A 12,261-nucleotide genomic window follows, 5' to 3' on the forward strand; every position below is an offset into this window, starting at 1 on the left:
CATCCCCATTCTCCACTTCCACCATCCCCATCCCGGCCTGCCAGCCCGTGTCTTCCAGAACCCCTTGCCCGGGTGTCCATCCCAGGCTGTCCCCGACACCTCCCCGGGGACCGGGACCCCTCCACCACCTGGATCTGCAGGAACTCCTCTTCCACTGCGCTCCCCTCAAGGGTCTCCGGGGCGGCCGTGGGTCGGTGCTGCTGGGACAGACAGGGAATACTCAGTGCAGGGCTCGGGGGGATCCTGGGGGGCGGGTGGGACCCTTCCCCAGTCGGGGCTGCCCTCAGCCCGGCCTGGGGGTCCAACCCCAGCGCTGCTGAGGGACTGCCCCATGTGAGGGACCCTGGGAGCTGCCGTGACTTCTTTCCAAGGGGCAAGAGGGAGCTGAGAGTCGCGCTCGAGATTGGAGCAGGGCGCGGTGCCCGGGCTGCTGTGTGCAAGCAGGGCACGGATAAGGGGAAGGACACAGCAAGGAGCCTGGAAGCAGCTGGCGAGTTTCGGGAGGGCTGGAGGAGCCGGAGGGGGGCCACTGCCCAGGGAAAAAGCACCTGGCCTCGTGTGCGCGGCGGGGCATGGCCTGACCCCTTCGCTGTCCCCCTGGAGGCTTGGTTCCGGCGTCTAGGGGCTGTTGCCAGAGGAGGTTTGCTCAGCAGCACCTTCCCCACGCGCTCCACGCTGGTGTCTGTGTCTGCAGGAGCAGAGGAACGCTGGGATGGGAGGTGGTACCAGGCTGGAGGGGTACCAGGCTGGCACAGCACTCCCAGTTCCCAGCACCTGCCATGGCCACAGCAGTGCCAGCAGCAGCCCTAGACCCTGGCACCCTCCACATCACCCTCCAAGTGCCCCCTCCATGCTGAGGTGCAGGAATTCGGGGTGCTGGGATCCCCATCCTGCCATGCCTACCTTCCTCCCCATCCAGGGCGGCGGGCGTGGGGCTGGTGCCTGGATCGGGGGTGGTGTCCTCTGAGCCCAGGGAAAACCACTGGGCCGTGGCAGGGTGCAGGCACCCGGCCAGCACCGAGACGATGCAGAGGGTGCGGAGGAGTCTCAGGAGACTGCTGGACCCCATTCCGCTGCCTCGGGGCCCGGCAGCCCAGGATGGAGATCCTTGGATCATCCCACTCGTCTGGTCCCGCGGCCCCGGCACGGCGCCCGCTGTTATCGGCGGCCCCCGACACGCCCCTTGCCCGCCCCGCACCCGCACCCCACGGACCGCACCCTACGGACCGCATCCGGCGGTGCTGGGCACCCACGCAGCCAGGTCACCGCCTGTCCTGCCAGCACAGGGAGAGGGGGGCAGTGGGAACCACAGGAAAGGAGCCAGGACCAGGAGGAGATGCCAGAATGGATGCGAGGGAGGGCTGGGGAGGAGAAGCTGCCTGGAAATGGGGAGTAAATCCAGTGGAGGAGTGGGCTGGCTGAGAAGGTCCTCGCTGGGGTCTGTCCTGCTGCTGGTGGCTGGAGGCAGGAGGTATTGGCGACCTGCAGCATCTTTGCAGGCACTGTGTCCCAAAGCACCTTCAAAGGGTCTGGGGTCTCACTGGTTTCATCAGAGCCACCCTCAGTTGTGGGGCTACAGCCTTCTCTGATCCCCAGCCCCCTCCTGCTCCTGCTGGTCTGCGACCTCTCCCCAGGGCTGGGGCAGCTCCAGACCCTGCTGGGGTGTGTGGCTAAGGAGCAGCAGCCAGTTTGGGCCCCCACAGCCTTTGGAATCCTGAAGAGCTCCCCCATCAAGGACTGAGGGCATGGAGCTGCCCCAGGCAAGGACCTGGGCTACACTGAGCACCAAACACCAGCACTGAGCCCCTGCGTGGCCTCAGAGCTGTGGTTGGGGTAGGGGCAGCACGACTGCGGGGGCACCAGCCCAGCCCCAATCCATTTTACAGGATGGTGCTGGGACAGAGACCTGGAGGAGCAGTGCCTGGGTGGAGGTGAGGGAACACTGTCCCCCCCGTGTGCCCCACTGGCCGCTGGCGCTGCCTCTGCCTGCAGACACAACAGTCTCCCTGGCGAGCACTCAGTGCTGCCAAGGCCTGATAAGGTGCCACAGCCTGAGCGGGGCTGGGCACCTGTTTGGGTTTGGTCTCTGCTGGGACACTGGGTCAAGGCTGGTGCCTCTGCCCCGAGTCACGGCCACTGTGCAGCAGTGCCAAGCAGAGCAGGGGCTCAGAGCAGTGCTGGGTGACCATACCTTGTGGGGCCTGGGGGGCGCAGGGGACATAGACCCTGTTTGCCCCTGTCCTGTCTGCACTTGCCCAACTGACCTGCAGGGGAGAGAGAAGATGGTCTGGAGAGCCCTGGTGGCAATGCCATCAGTGCTGTTGCTCAAGCCTCAAAATGCCAGTTTAAGCACTAGATGTACTCATCCATGAGATGAGTTTGGGGCTCTCAGCCTAGGCCCTGCATGACAGGCAGCTCTGCTCCTCTTGTCCCACCCACCACACTGACTCCCACACCACGGCCCCCCGCTATATCCAAGACCCCCGTGCTGTGCCCAAGACCCTGCTGCAGTGCCCACGACCCTCTTGCCACATGTAGACAGGTCCCTCCAATTGCCCCAGTCCCGATGTTGACTGAGATGCCCCGGGGCTCGGGGATCACCAGCCCCGGGTGACGCTCGGGGACTGTTCCCCGGGCACAGGGGCTGCTCCCTGCCGTCTCCCGAGCCCTCGCCCGGTGCTGCGGGGACTGACGGGGCCGGGGTCCCAGGAGGCAGCCGGGGCTTCCGCCCGCTCCCTCTTTTCCCGAGTAGCCACTAGGTGCCGGCAGCCTTCAACCTATCCCGGGCTGTGCGGGGCGGGGGGCGCGGGGGGCCGCGGCTGCGGGACCGGGGGCAGGTGGGCTCGGGGAGCCGGCAGGGCCGCCCTGGGCCGTCCCGGGCAGACCGGGGCCGAGCCGCACGGGACGCTCCTTTGTCAGCAGCACTTTTCCTCCCGCCGGGGCCCCCCACCACCCGGAGCCCGGAGCCCACCCCGGGGGTCCCGGCCGCATTCCCCGCGCTGCAGCCCCGCACGGTGTGTCCCCCGTTCATCCCCGTTGCTCTCCGGACTGAGCAGGGGGTCGAGGGGGCGGGTGATTCGGGTGGGTGTCTCGGGGCTGGGGGCTCCGGGCCGGCTCTCCGCACTGCCCGGCGCAGGGGCTGCCCCGCCGGCGGCCCCGCTGCTGAAGCCGCCGGTGCCAGTGCCGGTGTGGCCGCCGCCGGGGGGAGCGTCGCTGCCCGGTGAGTTCCCGGTGGCGACGGGGGCGGCCCCGCCGGTGGCCCCGGTGGCGGCGGCGGGAGGTGTGGCCAGGGGCCGCATAAAGCCGCATAAAGCCGCCGCCGCCGCCCCGCGCCCGCCGCCAGCCGAGCGCCGCGGAGCGGGGCCGGAGCGGGGCCGCCATGCGCCCGGGGCCGGGGCTGCCGGTGCTGCCGGCGCTGCCGGTGCTGCCGGTGGTGCTGGCGCTGCTGGCGGCGGCGGCGCGGCCGGGCAGCGGCGAGGAGGCGATCCAGTGCCCGCCGTGCTCGGAGGAGCGGCTGGCGCGGTGCAAGGCTCCGCAGGGCTGCGCGGAGCTGGTGCGGGAGCCGGGCTGCGGGTGCTGCGCGACCTGCGCTCTGCCCCGCGGCACCGCCTGCGGCGTCTACACCGCTCGCTGCGGTGCGGGGCTGCGCTGCTACCCACCCCGCGGCGAGCCCCGGCCCCTCCGCACCCTCATGCACGGCCAGGGCATCTGCACAGACCTGGCCGACGTCGAGGCCATCCAGGAGAGCCTCCAGCCCCCAGGTGAGGCGGCGGAGGGGCGGCAGAGGGTGGGTGCCCAGGGTGGGTACCCTGGGTGGGTGCCTGGGGGTCCTTGTCCCTCACAGGGGCAGTGGCATAACCCCTGTTGGCACCAACCCACTCCCTGCTCACTCGGCAAGAGCTGTGACTAAAGGATTGGACTCATCAGGGACCTTCCCGTACTTAGAGGAAGCTGATAAAAATGATGAGGAGTGACTTTTACACTGATAGATTGTGGCAGGGCAAGGGGAAGGATTTTAAACTAAGAACGGAAGATTTAGATTAGATGTTAGGAAGAAATTCCTCCCTGTGAGGGTGGTGAAGCTCTGGCACAGGTTGCCCAGAATATTTCTGGCTGCCCCATCCCTGGAAGTGTTCAAGGCGAAGTGGGATGAGGTTTGGAGCAACCTCGTTGGGTGGAAGGTGTCCCTGCCCATGGCAGGAGGGTGGAACTGGGTGGTCTTTAAGGTCCCTTCCAGCCCAAACAATTCCATGACTCTAAGAAGCAGGATGGGAATGCAGGGAGCATGTTCCAGGGAGCAGAGACAGGCTGCAGGAGACCTGGTACAAGTGGCTCCCGTTTGTGCCATCCTTACCCACTGTGGGCACAGCAGTGTCACAGCCACTGACACCACATGTGCTGGAGAGGCAAACCTTCACCTGCTGTGCCCTGGCTGCAACGTGGACAGCCCAGTGTCCCACGAGCACCTGCAGCCCTTGGGGACACATCCCGGCTGCCAGGGAAGCTCCCGTTGCACAGTGACCCCTGGGATGCTGCCAGCAGATCTGGCTGCACTGCCGGGAGGAAACAGGAAAGAGGGCACGGGGCACCTGCTTTCCTCCAGGCTGTGTGGGAGCTGTGCTGTGCTGGACAGGGCAGCGGGGTGCAGGCAGGGCCAGGCTGGAGGAGCTGCTGCCCGTGTGCTCTGTCTGCCTTGCAGGTGGTGATCGTGGCCCCCCTGCCACGCCCCTGCTGCTCGGGCAGGATCTGGGGTCTGAGAGCAGAGCTGGCAGTGGGAACCCACCCCAGAGCTGTGCAAGTCGCACCATGGGAATGAAGCTGCTCCCAGGGAATGAGTGTGGGGACCTGGTCCATCGGTGGTCTCCTTTTCCCATCCTGTGACCAGGACTATGTCCCCTGATGCTGGGGAGTGTCATCCCAGAACAATCTACAAGCTGCTCTAGCCTGACCCTGGGTCCGCACGTGGGGTCACTCGGAGCTCCCTGGGGGGCAGAAGGGACTGGAGCAATGTTTGTCCCTGCCCATGCAGGGAGCTGGATCCCACTTCCATTCCCTCCTTGCACGTCTGATCCATGGCATCTCCTCTGGTGTCCCTGCTGTGATGAGTGCCGTTCGTGGATAGACCCCTCTAGGCACCCCCCTGCAGGGACAGGAGCTGGCTGGGAGTGCTTGGAGCCCCCCTGTCCTGCCTGTCTGTCCTCATCCCACATCCTGCAGGAGCTGTCTGGGCTCCCTGGCCCGGGGCTGCGCCGTGCTGCCAAGCCCTGTTGGTTTTGGCCGTGCCCTGTGTAATGCAACATTTTTTCCCAGAGCCTTTAGGAAACAGACTTGCATTTTTTCCCTTCCTTCCCGCGGTGTTTTGGCTTGGCCGGGGATGGGTGGGTGGCTGCGGGAGCCGGGTCGCCCGCCGGGCACTGTGCTGGCCAGGCAGCAGGATGGGCAGGAGGAGCCCGTGTGTCCCGGACAGCCCGTCAGGATGTGGGCAGGACACCCACAGAATATTGGTCGGTGCAGTCCCAGTGGTACCTTCCCCCGCGGGTCCCTGACCTGCTCCGCAGCCCGGGGACACCGGGAGTGTGGGGCTGGGGGCTGCGGGACCCCTCGCTCCCACACAACGCTGCCTGGCACAGCGAGGGCACCCTGGCACGGCCTCTGATGTGTCCCTCGGGATCAGCAGAAGGGAATGAAATGCCTGTTCAGGGACAGGGGCGTACGGAGCAGGTGCCCCCGGCTGTGCCCGCGGCCCCGGGGCCGAGCGGGTGCCGGCGGCTGGGAAGCGGTTAACGCGCAGCTCGTACAGTAAACACTTTGTCTGGGGGCTCTGTCCGGGGGGCTCCGCATTCCAGGGAAGAGGCTGGGATCAGGGGGCTGGGCTTTCTGAACAGTTGGACATGGCTCCCGGTTCCATAGCCAGGAAGAGCCTCTCTGCTCACCCGGGAGCTGTGGCACCCGAGGGATGTGAGGGAGCACTGGCTGCTCGCCTGACTTGAGACCGTCTTCCATGGCAGTGGGCACCTTGTGCTGGACCCTGTCCCTTGTCACTCCCTCCCAGCCCCGCCAGCTCAGGACTGGCTTTGGGATCCCACTCCTCGGCCAAAGTCCTGTGCAGGGACTGGCTCCAAAACGTCCCAACCATGGCTTTCCATCACAGCTGGAGGTGGTGGTGGCTGAGCCCGTGTGTGGCAGCCAGGAGGAGGTGAGGACATACTCCCCAACACACAGGATGAGTGATTTAGTGTTGGGTAAATGATTATGTCTGGGAAAACCTGACCCATGGGAGCTGCGTTCATCCCGTGTGGTCTCTGTAAACTGGGACAGATCATGTTTCCTTCCTATGTGCAGTGACTGGGAGGAATGGCAGTGGCTGAGCCATGGCTGGACCGTGCACAGGTAGGGAGGACAGGCTTGGTTCGGCCAGGCAAGGATCAGCCGTGTCCCATCTGTCCCCTGGGGTGGGGCTCATCCACACCTGGGTTTTTCCAGGCTGGGTGCTGCTCCTGGCAATGTTCTGGCGCCTCTGGGGAATCACCTCCATCTGCATCCCTCACTCCCTGTCCTGCATCCTGACCTGCCCTCCCTCGGTCCCACACTGGTGGGAGGTGCTCAGCCGTGTTTGAGCAGGGCAGCGTGTCCCGGGATGGGGACAGGCCAAACTCCCAGCTGCCACCCCAGGCCAAGGGGCAGTAGGTGCCTGGTGCCTGCTCCCCTGCCACCCCCATCCCCAGCTCCCCACATTCTGCCAGAGCCAGCACTTGGCAAAAAGAGCGCAGCCCTCCCAGTGCTGGCGCCTGCCAAGTCGGGAGCCCAGAAAGGCAAGAGCCAGCACTGCCACGGTCCTGCCAGGACCACCCACATGTGGCACTGGGGGTGCTGGGCAGGGACATGGAGGGTGCTGGAGCTCGCTGCGGCTCCTGCCATGTTGGCCACAGACACGTGGATGTCCTTTCTGGCCTTTGAGGCATCAGAGGTCCTTCGTGCTGGGGCTGGTGGCACAGGGAGCAGCAGCGCTGGGGCTGTGAGGGTCAGTGACACTTGTCTGTCCCCATGGACACACGCACGAGGTCCCAGGGCTTTGCTGGCTGCCCCAGGCTCTGCTCCCACGGGATCCGCGCGGTGGAGCCGGAGCCCTTCACCGCTCCCTCGGACTCAGCGCTGTGAATCACAAGTTCGGCACGTGACCAACCTCATTTGCAGCTCCCGTTAATTGAAGGCGATGCTGAATGACTCGTTTGTGTCCCCTGTCCACAGGCCGGGCAGGAATCCTCCTCCTCCTCCCGGGACAGGCTGTTTTATGTGTCCGGCGAGGGCAGCACCCCCTCCCATCCCCTCGGCACCCACTTCCATTCCAAAGCGAGCAGAGAGACTTTCCTTGGCCAAATCGGGACCCCCCCTACCCTCCATCCCTCCAGGGTGGTGGTGCCCATGCATAGGTGGCAGACTGGATGGCATCAGGGCAGCTCTGGGCTCCACACATGTTGCCTTTCCCAAGTCTTTGTGCTGAGGGTGAATTTTCTGATCCAGTCTGATTTCCAGGGAGGCGAGAGGCTCCCTGAGCAGCTGTGTGTCACTTTGCAGGGGGACAGTAACCCCAAGGGCAGCAGCGATGCTGGAGCTTCCCTGAGAGCCGGGGACCGCGGTCCCGGGTGCTGTCAGGAGCCGCCTCGCTGCCCGGAGGCACCGGCGTTTCATGTGACCTTATGAAAATGTTATTGGCATCTGGTTTTATTTAAGCCGGGAGATTTGATGCTCTGGAGACGGCTGGCGGGCGGAGGAGGGGGTGTTTGGCTGTGCCGGCGATCGGTGAGGGTTTCCCTGCGGGGGCAGCGCCGGTGCCTCCCGGTCCCGCCTTTCCATGGAGTGGGAGCAGCGCATGGAAGTGCCGGAATTTTGGCATGGTGGTCCCCACCGGTGCCAAATCTGCCCAGCTCTTCCTCTGTGTGTCCCCACAGGGGTACAGGGGAGGGAAAGAGCATCCTTGCCAGAGCCCCTGAGCCCCCGGCAGGGCTCTGCCACCAGCGCCCGCGTTGCGCCACAGCCTCATGGCGCTGGCACCGCTCTGTGCAGGGTCCTGGAGACTTTGGGTTTGTGTTTCAAATTTCAAGGGCATGAGCTATTTCCTGGAAAATATGGACAGATTAAGCAAAAAGTAAATAACACCCACGAGGGAGGGGGCTTTGATTTGGGCTTCGCTCTGGACTTTAACCAGACCCCCAGGAGCTGGGCCAGGAGCCCTGCACTGCAAGGGACCGTGGCAAGAGGTGCCAATGGGAGATCAGGAGCGGGATGCCGTGGGGATACAGTGGGCAGGAAACTGCGGCTCCGACCCCTCTGCCCGCCTGTGGGAAGCGCCTGTACCAGGCATCACCCAGCAGCCCCTGTCCTGGCACTGTGAGCCCCTGGGTGTGCCACCGACAAGTGACCACCCCCTGCCTGGTTTGGGAAGGTTTTCCCTGCTGCCAGCTGCAATATTGATTTGTTTAAGCCCAACCCCACGAATTTCAGCCACTTCCCTGCACAGCCCAGGTGGGCTGGGGGCAAAACACTGCTCGGGCTGTGCCTGATGCAGCTCTGAGCACAGGAGGAACACTGGCTCCTGGGGTGTCCCCCTTCCACAGAGTCTTCACGGGCCCCAAACCGGAGGAACCGACAGCTTTTTAAAAACTAAAGTCACGCCGAGCCCTCGTCTCATGACGCTCTGTCCAGCTGCCAACATCTGGGCCGGCAGCTTGGCTGCGCTCCTGGCGCAGGCGGGGATGCCAAGTGCCGCCTTTTGGGATTGGCCCCTCGGGAGATTAACTTTCTTATTCCAGGAATTTCTTCTTTCATGTCTTGGCGGGGGCCGTGCCCCGCAGCAGAGCTCGGCTCCACTCCCGGCTGTGGCGCCCGGTGCTGCCCCGGGCGTGGCGGGGGCTCAGCACCGCCCCGGTGCCCCCACTGCCACTGCAGCTCCTCAGAGGCAGATTTTGGGGGGCACTGGGGGTGTCCTGGGGTTCATTGGCTGTGTGTCCCAGGGTCAGCTTCCAGGCCTGTAGCTCCAGTGCTGTGGGTGAGCCCCTGGTGCCCGGTGACACGTGGCTGGCAAGGGCACAGCCAGAGCCAGCACACAGGAGCCACTGCCCAGCACTTGCAGCAGGCATTTGTGACCCTGCAATAACAAACACATGGCAACAAGTTGTTAGTCGTGGCTAATGAGTAGGAAAAGCTCCCAGGAGTCTTTCCCAGTGCTGCAGGGAGCTCAGCCCTGCAGGGGCAGGATGGACGCAGGACTGTGAATGACGCCTGTGGGGAGCAGAGATGGTGATGTGCAGCCTGCCAGAATCCACTGCATGCTGCTCCTCGGGGTGCAAGTGGCACTGTGGAGACTGGGGCACCGTGGGGGCTCTGCCACTCCCAGGCCTGCCCTGTGGCACTGAGCTCCCTTGGTCTGTGTCTCTGCAGAGAAGGAGGAGATCGACCACCCCAACAACAGCTTCAGCCCCTGCAGCATCCACGACCGCAAGTGCCTGCAGAAGCAGCAGGCGAAGAGGGTCAACAACGGCAACAAGATGCGCAGCAGCGGGAGCCCTCACCACCGCGAGGACACGCGGGTCATGGTGAGCACGAGGCTGGGGAGGGCAGGGTGGCTGCTCCAGGGTTTTGGGGCTCTGGGCCAGGAGCAGGTGCCAGCCCTGCCACCAGCTCAGCCCCTCCTTTTCCCCAGGCACAGGGCTCGTGCCAGAGCGAGCTGCACCGGGCTCTGGAGAGGCTGGCGGCCTCGCAGACCCGGACACATGAGGACCTGTATGTCATCCCCATCCCCAACTGCGACCGCAACGGCAACTTCCACCCCAAGCAGGTAGGAGGGGCTCTGACCTATCGTGGGGAACAGGGGCGGATTTTTAGAGCCAGGGTGAGGCTGGGAAGGCTCCTGGCTTTGGTGGGAATTACCCTTGCCACGCTGGGGACCCTTTACAAAAGCCCCAGGGTGGGGTGGGGGTGGTAAAGCCCCAAAGAAAGCTCCTGGTTGCCAGGCAGCCCATGGGAATGGCCACGGGGCCCAGGCTGGGTGTCCTTGACCGAAGCCATCCCCACAGTGTCACCCGGCGCTGGATGGGCAGCGGGGCAAGTGCTGGTGTGTGGACCGCAAGACGGGAGTGAAGCTGCCGGGCTTCCTGGAGCTGAAGGGGGACTTGGACTGTCACCAGCTGGCGGACAGCATGTGAGCGTGACCGCGGCGGCCCCGCGCCGTGCAGGGCCAGGACCCCCGCCGGGGCTGCCTTGGAGAGAAGGAGAGGGGACGTGACTGCTGAGCAGCGCCCTGGTGCCGGGGGACCCCGGGATGCGCCTCGGATGGCAGCGTGCTCTGCGCCACGGGCTGCCCACGGCACCGCCACCTGCGCCATGACCACTATCGGCCACTGCCAGGGGTCCCGGCACACGCCAGCGGCACCTCCATCCCACACGGACACGGCTTGGAGCATGCTGCTCTGGGGCTGGGGTCGGGCTGTCTGGGTGGAGTGGGTGGGAGGTACCCTTGATGCTGCTGCTGCTGCCCTGTGGTACCCCTGGTTTTCAGCCTGGCCCCGCAGGCACCCCTGGACACCTGGCACCTCGGGGGGTGCAGTGGCAGCATCGCATTTGCAGCTCGGTGCCCTCCATGCTGCACCTCTGCAGCAGCAGAAGTGCCTCATCCTGCCCTCCCTGCTGGTGAGAGGCTGCCCAGGCAAGGACTGGGGGAATCTGGAGAGACCCCCCCTCGCCTGCATCCCACCCCGAGCGTGTGTGTGTGAAGGGCACTGCGGCCTCACAGAGCAATAAGAAACCTTCCCCCTCCCTGCTGCAGCCTCCCAGCCCCATAGCCCGGGACCTCCTCCCCACAGCCCAGCCCCATCCCACTCCCTGTGCAGGGACAAAGCCTCCCATCCATCCCGTCTCCCCTCCTCCATCCTGGGGTCAGGGGGTCGGGATCCCCAGGCAAGCAGCATTGAGGGGAGGGTGGAGGGGTGAGGGATGCCCAGGAAACACATCCCAGGGGGAAGAGCTTCTTTTGGTTCGAGATTTTTCTTTCTTCCCTAAATTTTTTAGTATTTAAAAAATGTTGTTGGTGGGATCTGTGTGACTGTGAGAGGCCCCGAGGCTGGAATTCTCCATCCCCAGGGACCAGGGCATGATGATGGCTGGTGATGGCTTTGGTGATGGCTCCTGTCTTCTCTTCTTGGCCAATGTGACAAAACTGGGATGGATTCTGGAATGTCTCCGTGATGGGATCTGCAGATTTCACCAGCACAAAGTTCTCAGCTGAGAAATTGTCACTGGTTTTGTACCTGTTTTTTCTTCAAGCTGGGATGGAAATTTTTCACATAAAAATGCCGTGGAAAGTGTGCCAAAGACAGAGGGGACTTCTCCAATCCCCTCCTGCCCCACCCTCTGGCTCCATGGCCCCAGTGGTAGGTTTTGGTTTTCCACGTGGATTTGTCCTGTCCAAGGCCCCCGCAATGGGAATGAAGTGTTTCAGTTTTAGTGAAACACCCTCTGCTCTCCTGATCCCCTGCCTGCCCCGTGCTCTGCCAGATCCCTGCCTGCCCTGGCTGCCCGTGGCCCTGCTCACACACAGCTTCTAAACCGAGTCAATTTGCCAGGACAGTCCTCGGTGGGGAGGGGGGTCCCTGCTGCTGCCACCCCCCAGAGCCAGCGCACCAAGGAAGGGGTTCCCAGGGCCAGTCCCAGTGCCAGTCCCCTGCGGCAGCCCCGGACACTGCGCAGTGGCAGCGCCAGCCCGGTGGCCTTGGCCACTCGGCCGCTCCCCGTGGACACCAGGGCAGCTCCAGCAGGGCCTTTCCTGGTGTGGGGGCTCCTGGCAATGCCGAGGCACCAGGGCACGTTCTGTGTCCCGCTCTGAGGGCTCCAGCGTTTCGTAGCATCTCTCCTGTAGTTTAGGGCTGTATTTACACACAACCATGTACCAGTGTCCCCCACCCCCAGCGCATCCCCTGGTGCCCAAGGGGTCCCTGTCCGTCCCTCCCGGGCCAAGCCCGTCCCATCAGATTCCTGTGTAGCACCGACCTTTTACAGTACACATGAGCCTTTGTATCCTCAAAAAAGGTAATTACTGTATTTAATTTCCTGTTATTTGATGTGTTTCTATTGAGTGTGTTTTGTCTTTTATGGCTTTAAGTTATGGGAGAGGAGGGAGGCAGAGCAGGAGGAGGGGCTGTGGGATCCCACTGGTGTGGGGACAGGCTCTGGTCACCACCTCTGTCCAAGGACTTGGTGTCCTGGCTC

The 12,261-nt window shown here is 64.2% G+C and overlaps 1 protein-coding gene across 1 annotated transcript; it reads left to right on the forward strand.

Moving 5' to 3' along the window:
* Positions 1–3,317: 3,317 nt before the first annotated feature.
* Positions 3,318–12,108, forward strand: IGFBP4 (insulin like growth factor binding protein 4). Its single transcript, XM_058858052.1, has 4 exons — positions 3,318–3,761; positions 9,439–9,593; positions 9,701–9,835; positions 10,074–12,108. Exons 1-4 carry the CDS (start codon positions 3,380–3,382, stop codon positions 10,200–10,202), a joined length of 801 nt encoding a protein of 266 aa, XP_058714035.1. The 5' UTR covers positions 3,318–3,379; the 3' UTR covers positions 10,203–12,108.
* Positions 12,109–12,261: the final 153 nt, after the last annotated feature.

The sequence above is a fragment of the Poecile atricapillus genome, chromosome 27 (genome assembly GCF_030490865.1).
Source record: "Poecile atricapillus isolate bPoeAtr1 chromosome 27, bPoeAtr1.hap1, whole genome shotgun sequence".
In the NCBI taxonomy this organism is placed as follows: Eukaryota; Metazoa; Chordata; class Aves; order Passeriformes; family Paridae; genus Poecile; species Poecile atricapillus.

What these genes read in the sequence shown, in the direction of transcription:
- IGFBP4 (XM_058858052.1), top strand. Translation starts at nt 3,380, where the DNA reads ATGCGCCCGGGGCCGGGGCTGCCGGTGCTGCCGGCGCTGCCGGTGCTG. An exon ending in GGAGAGCCTCCAGCCCCCAG is followed by an intron (nt 3,762 to 9,438) that starts GTGAGGCGGCGG and finishes GTGTCTCTGCAG; the next exon opens with AGAAGGAGGAGATCGACCAC. An exon ending in GCAACTTCCACCCCAAGCAG is followed by an intron (nt 9,836 to 10,073) that starts GTAGGAGGGGCT and finishes CCATCCCCACAG; the next exon opens with TGTCACCCGGCGCTGGATGG.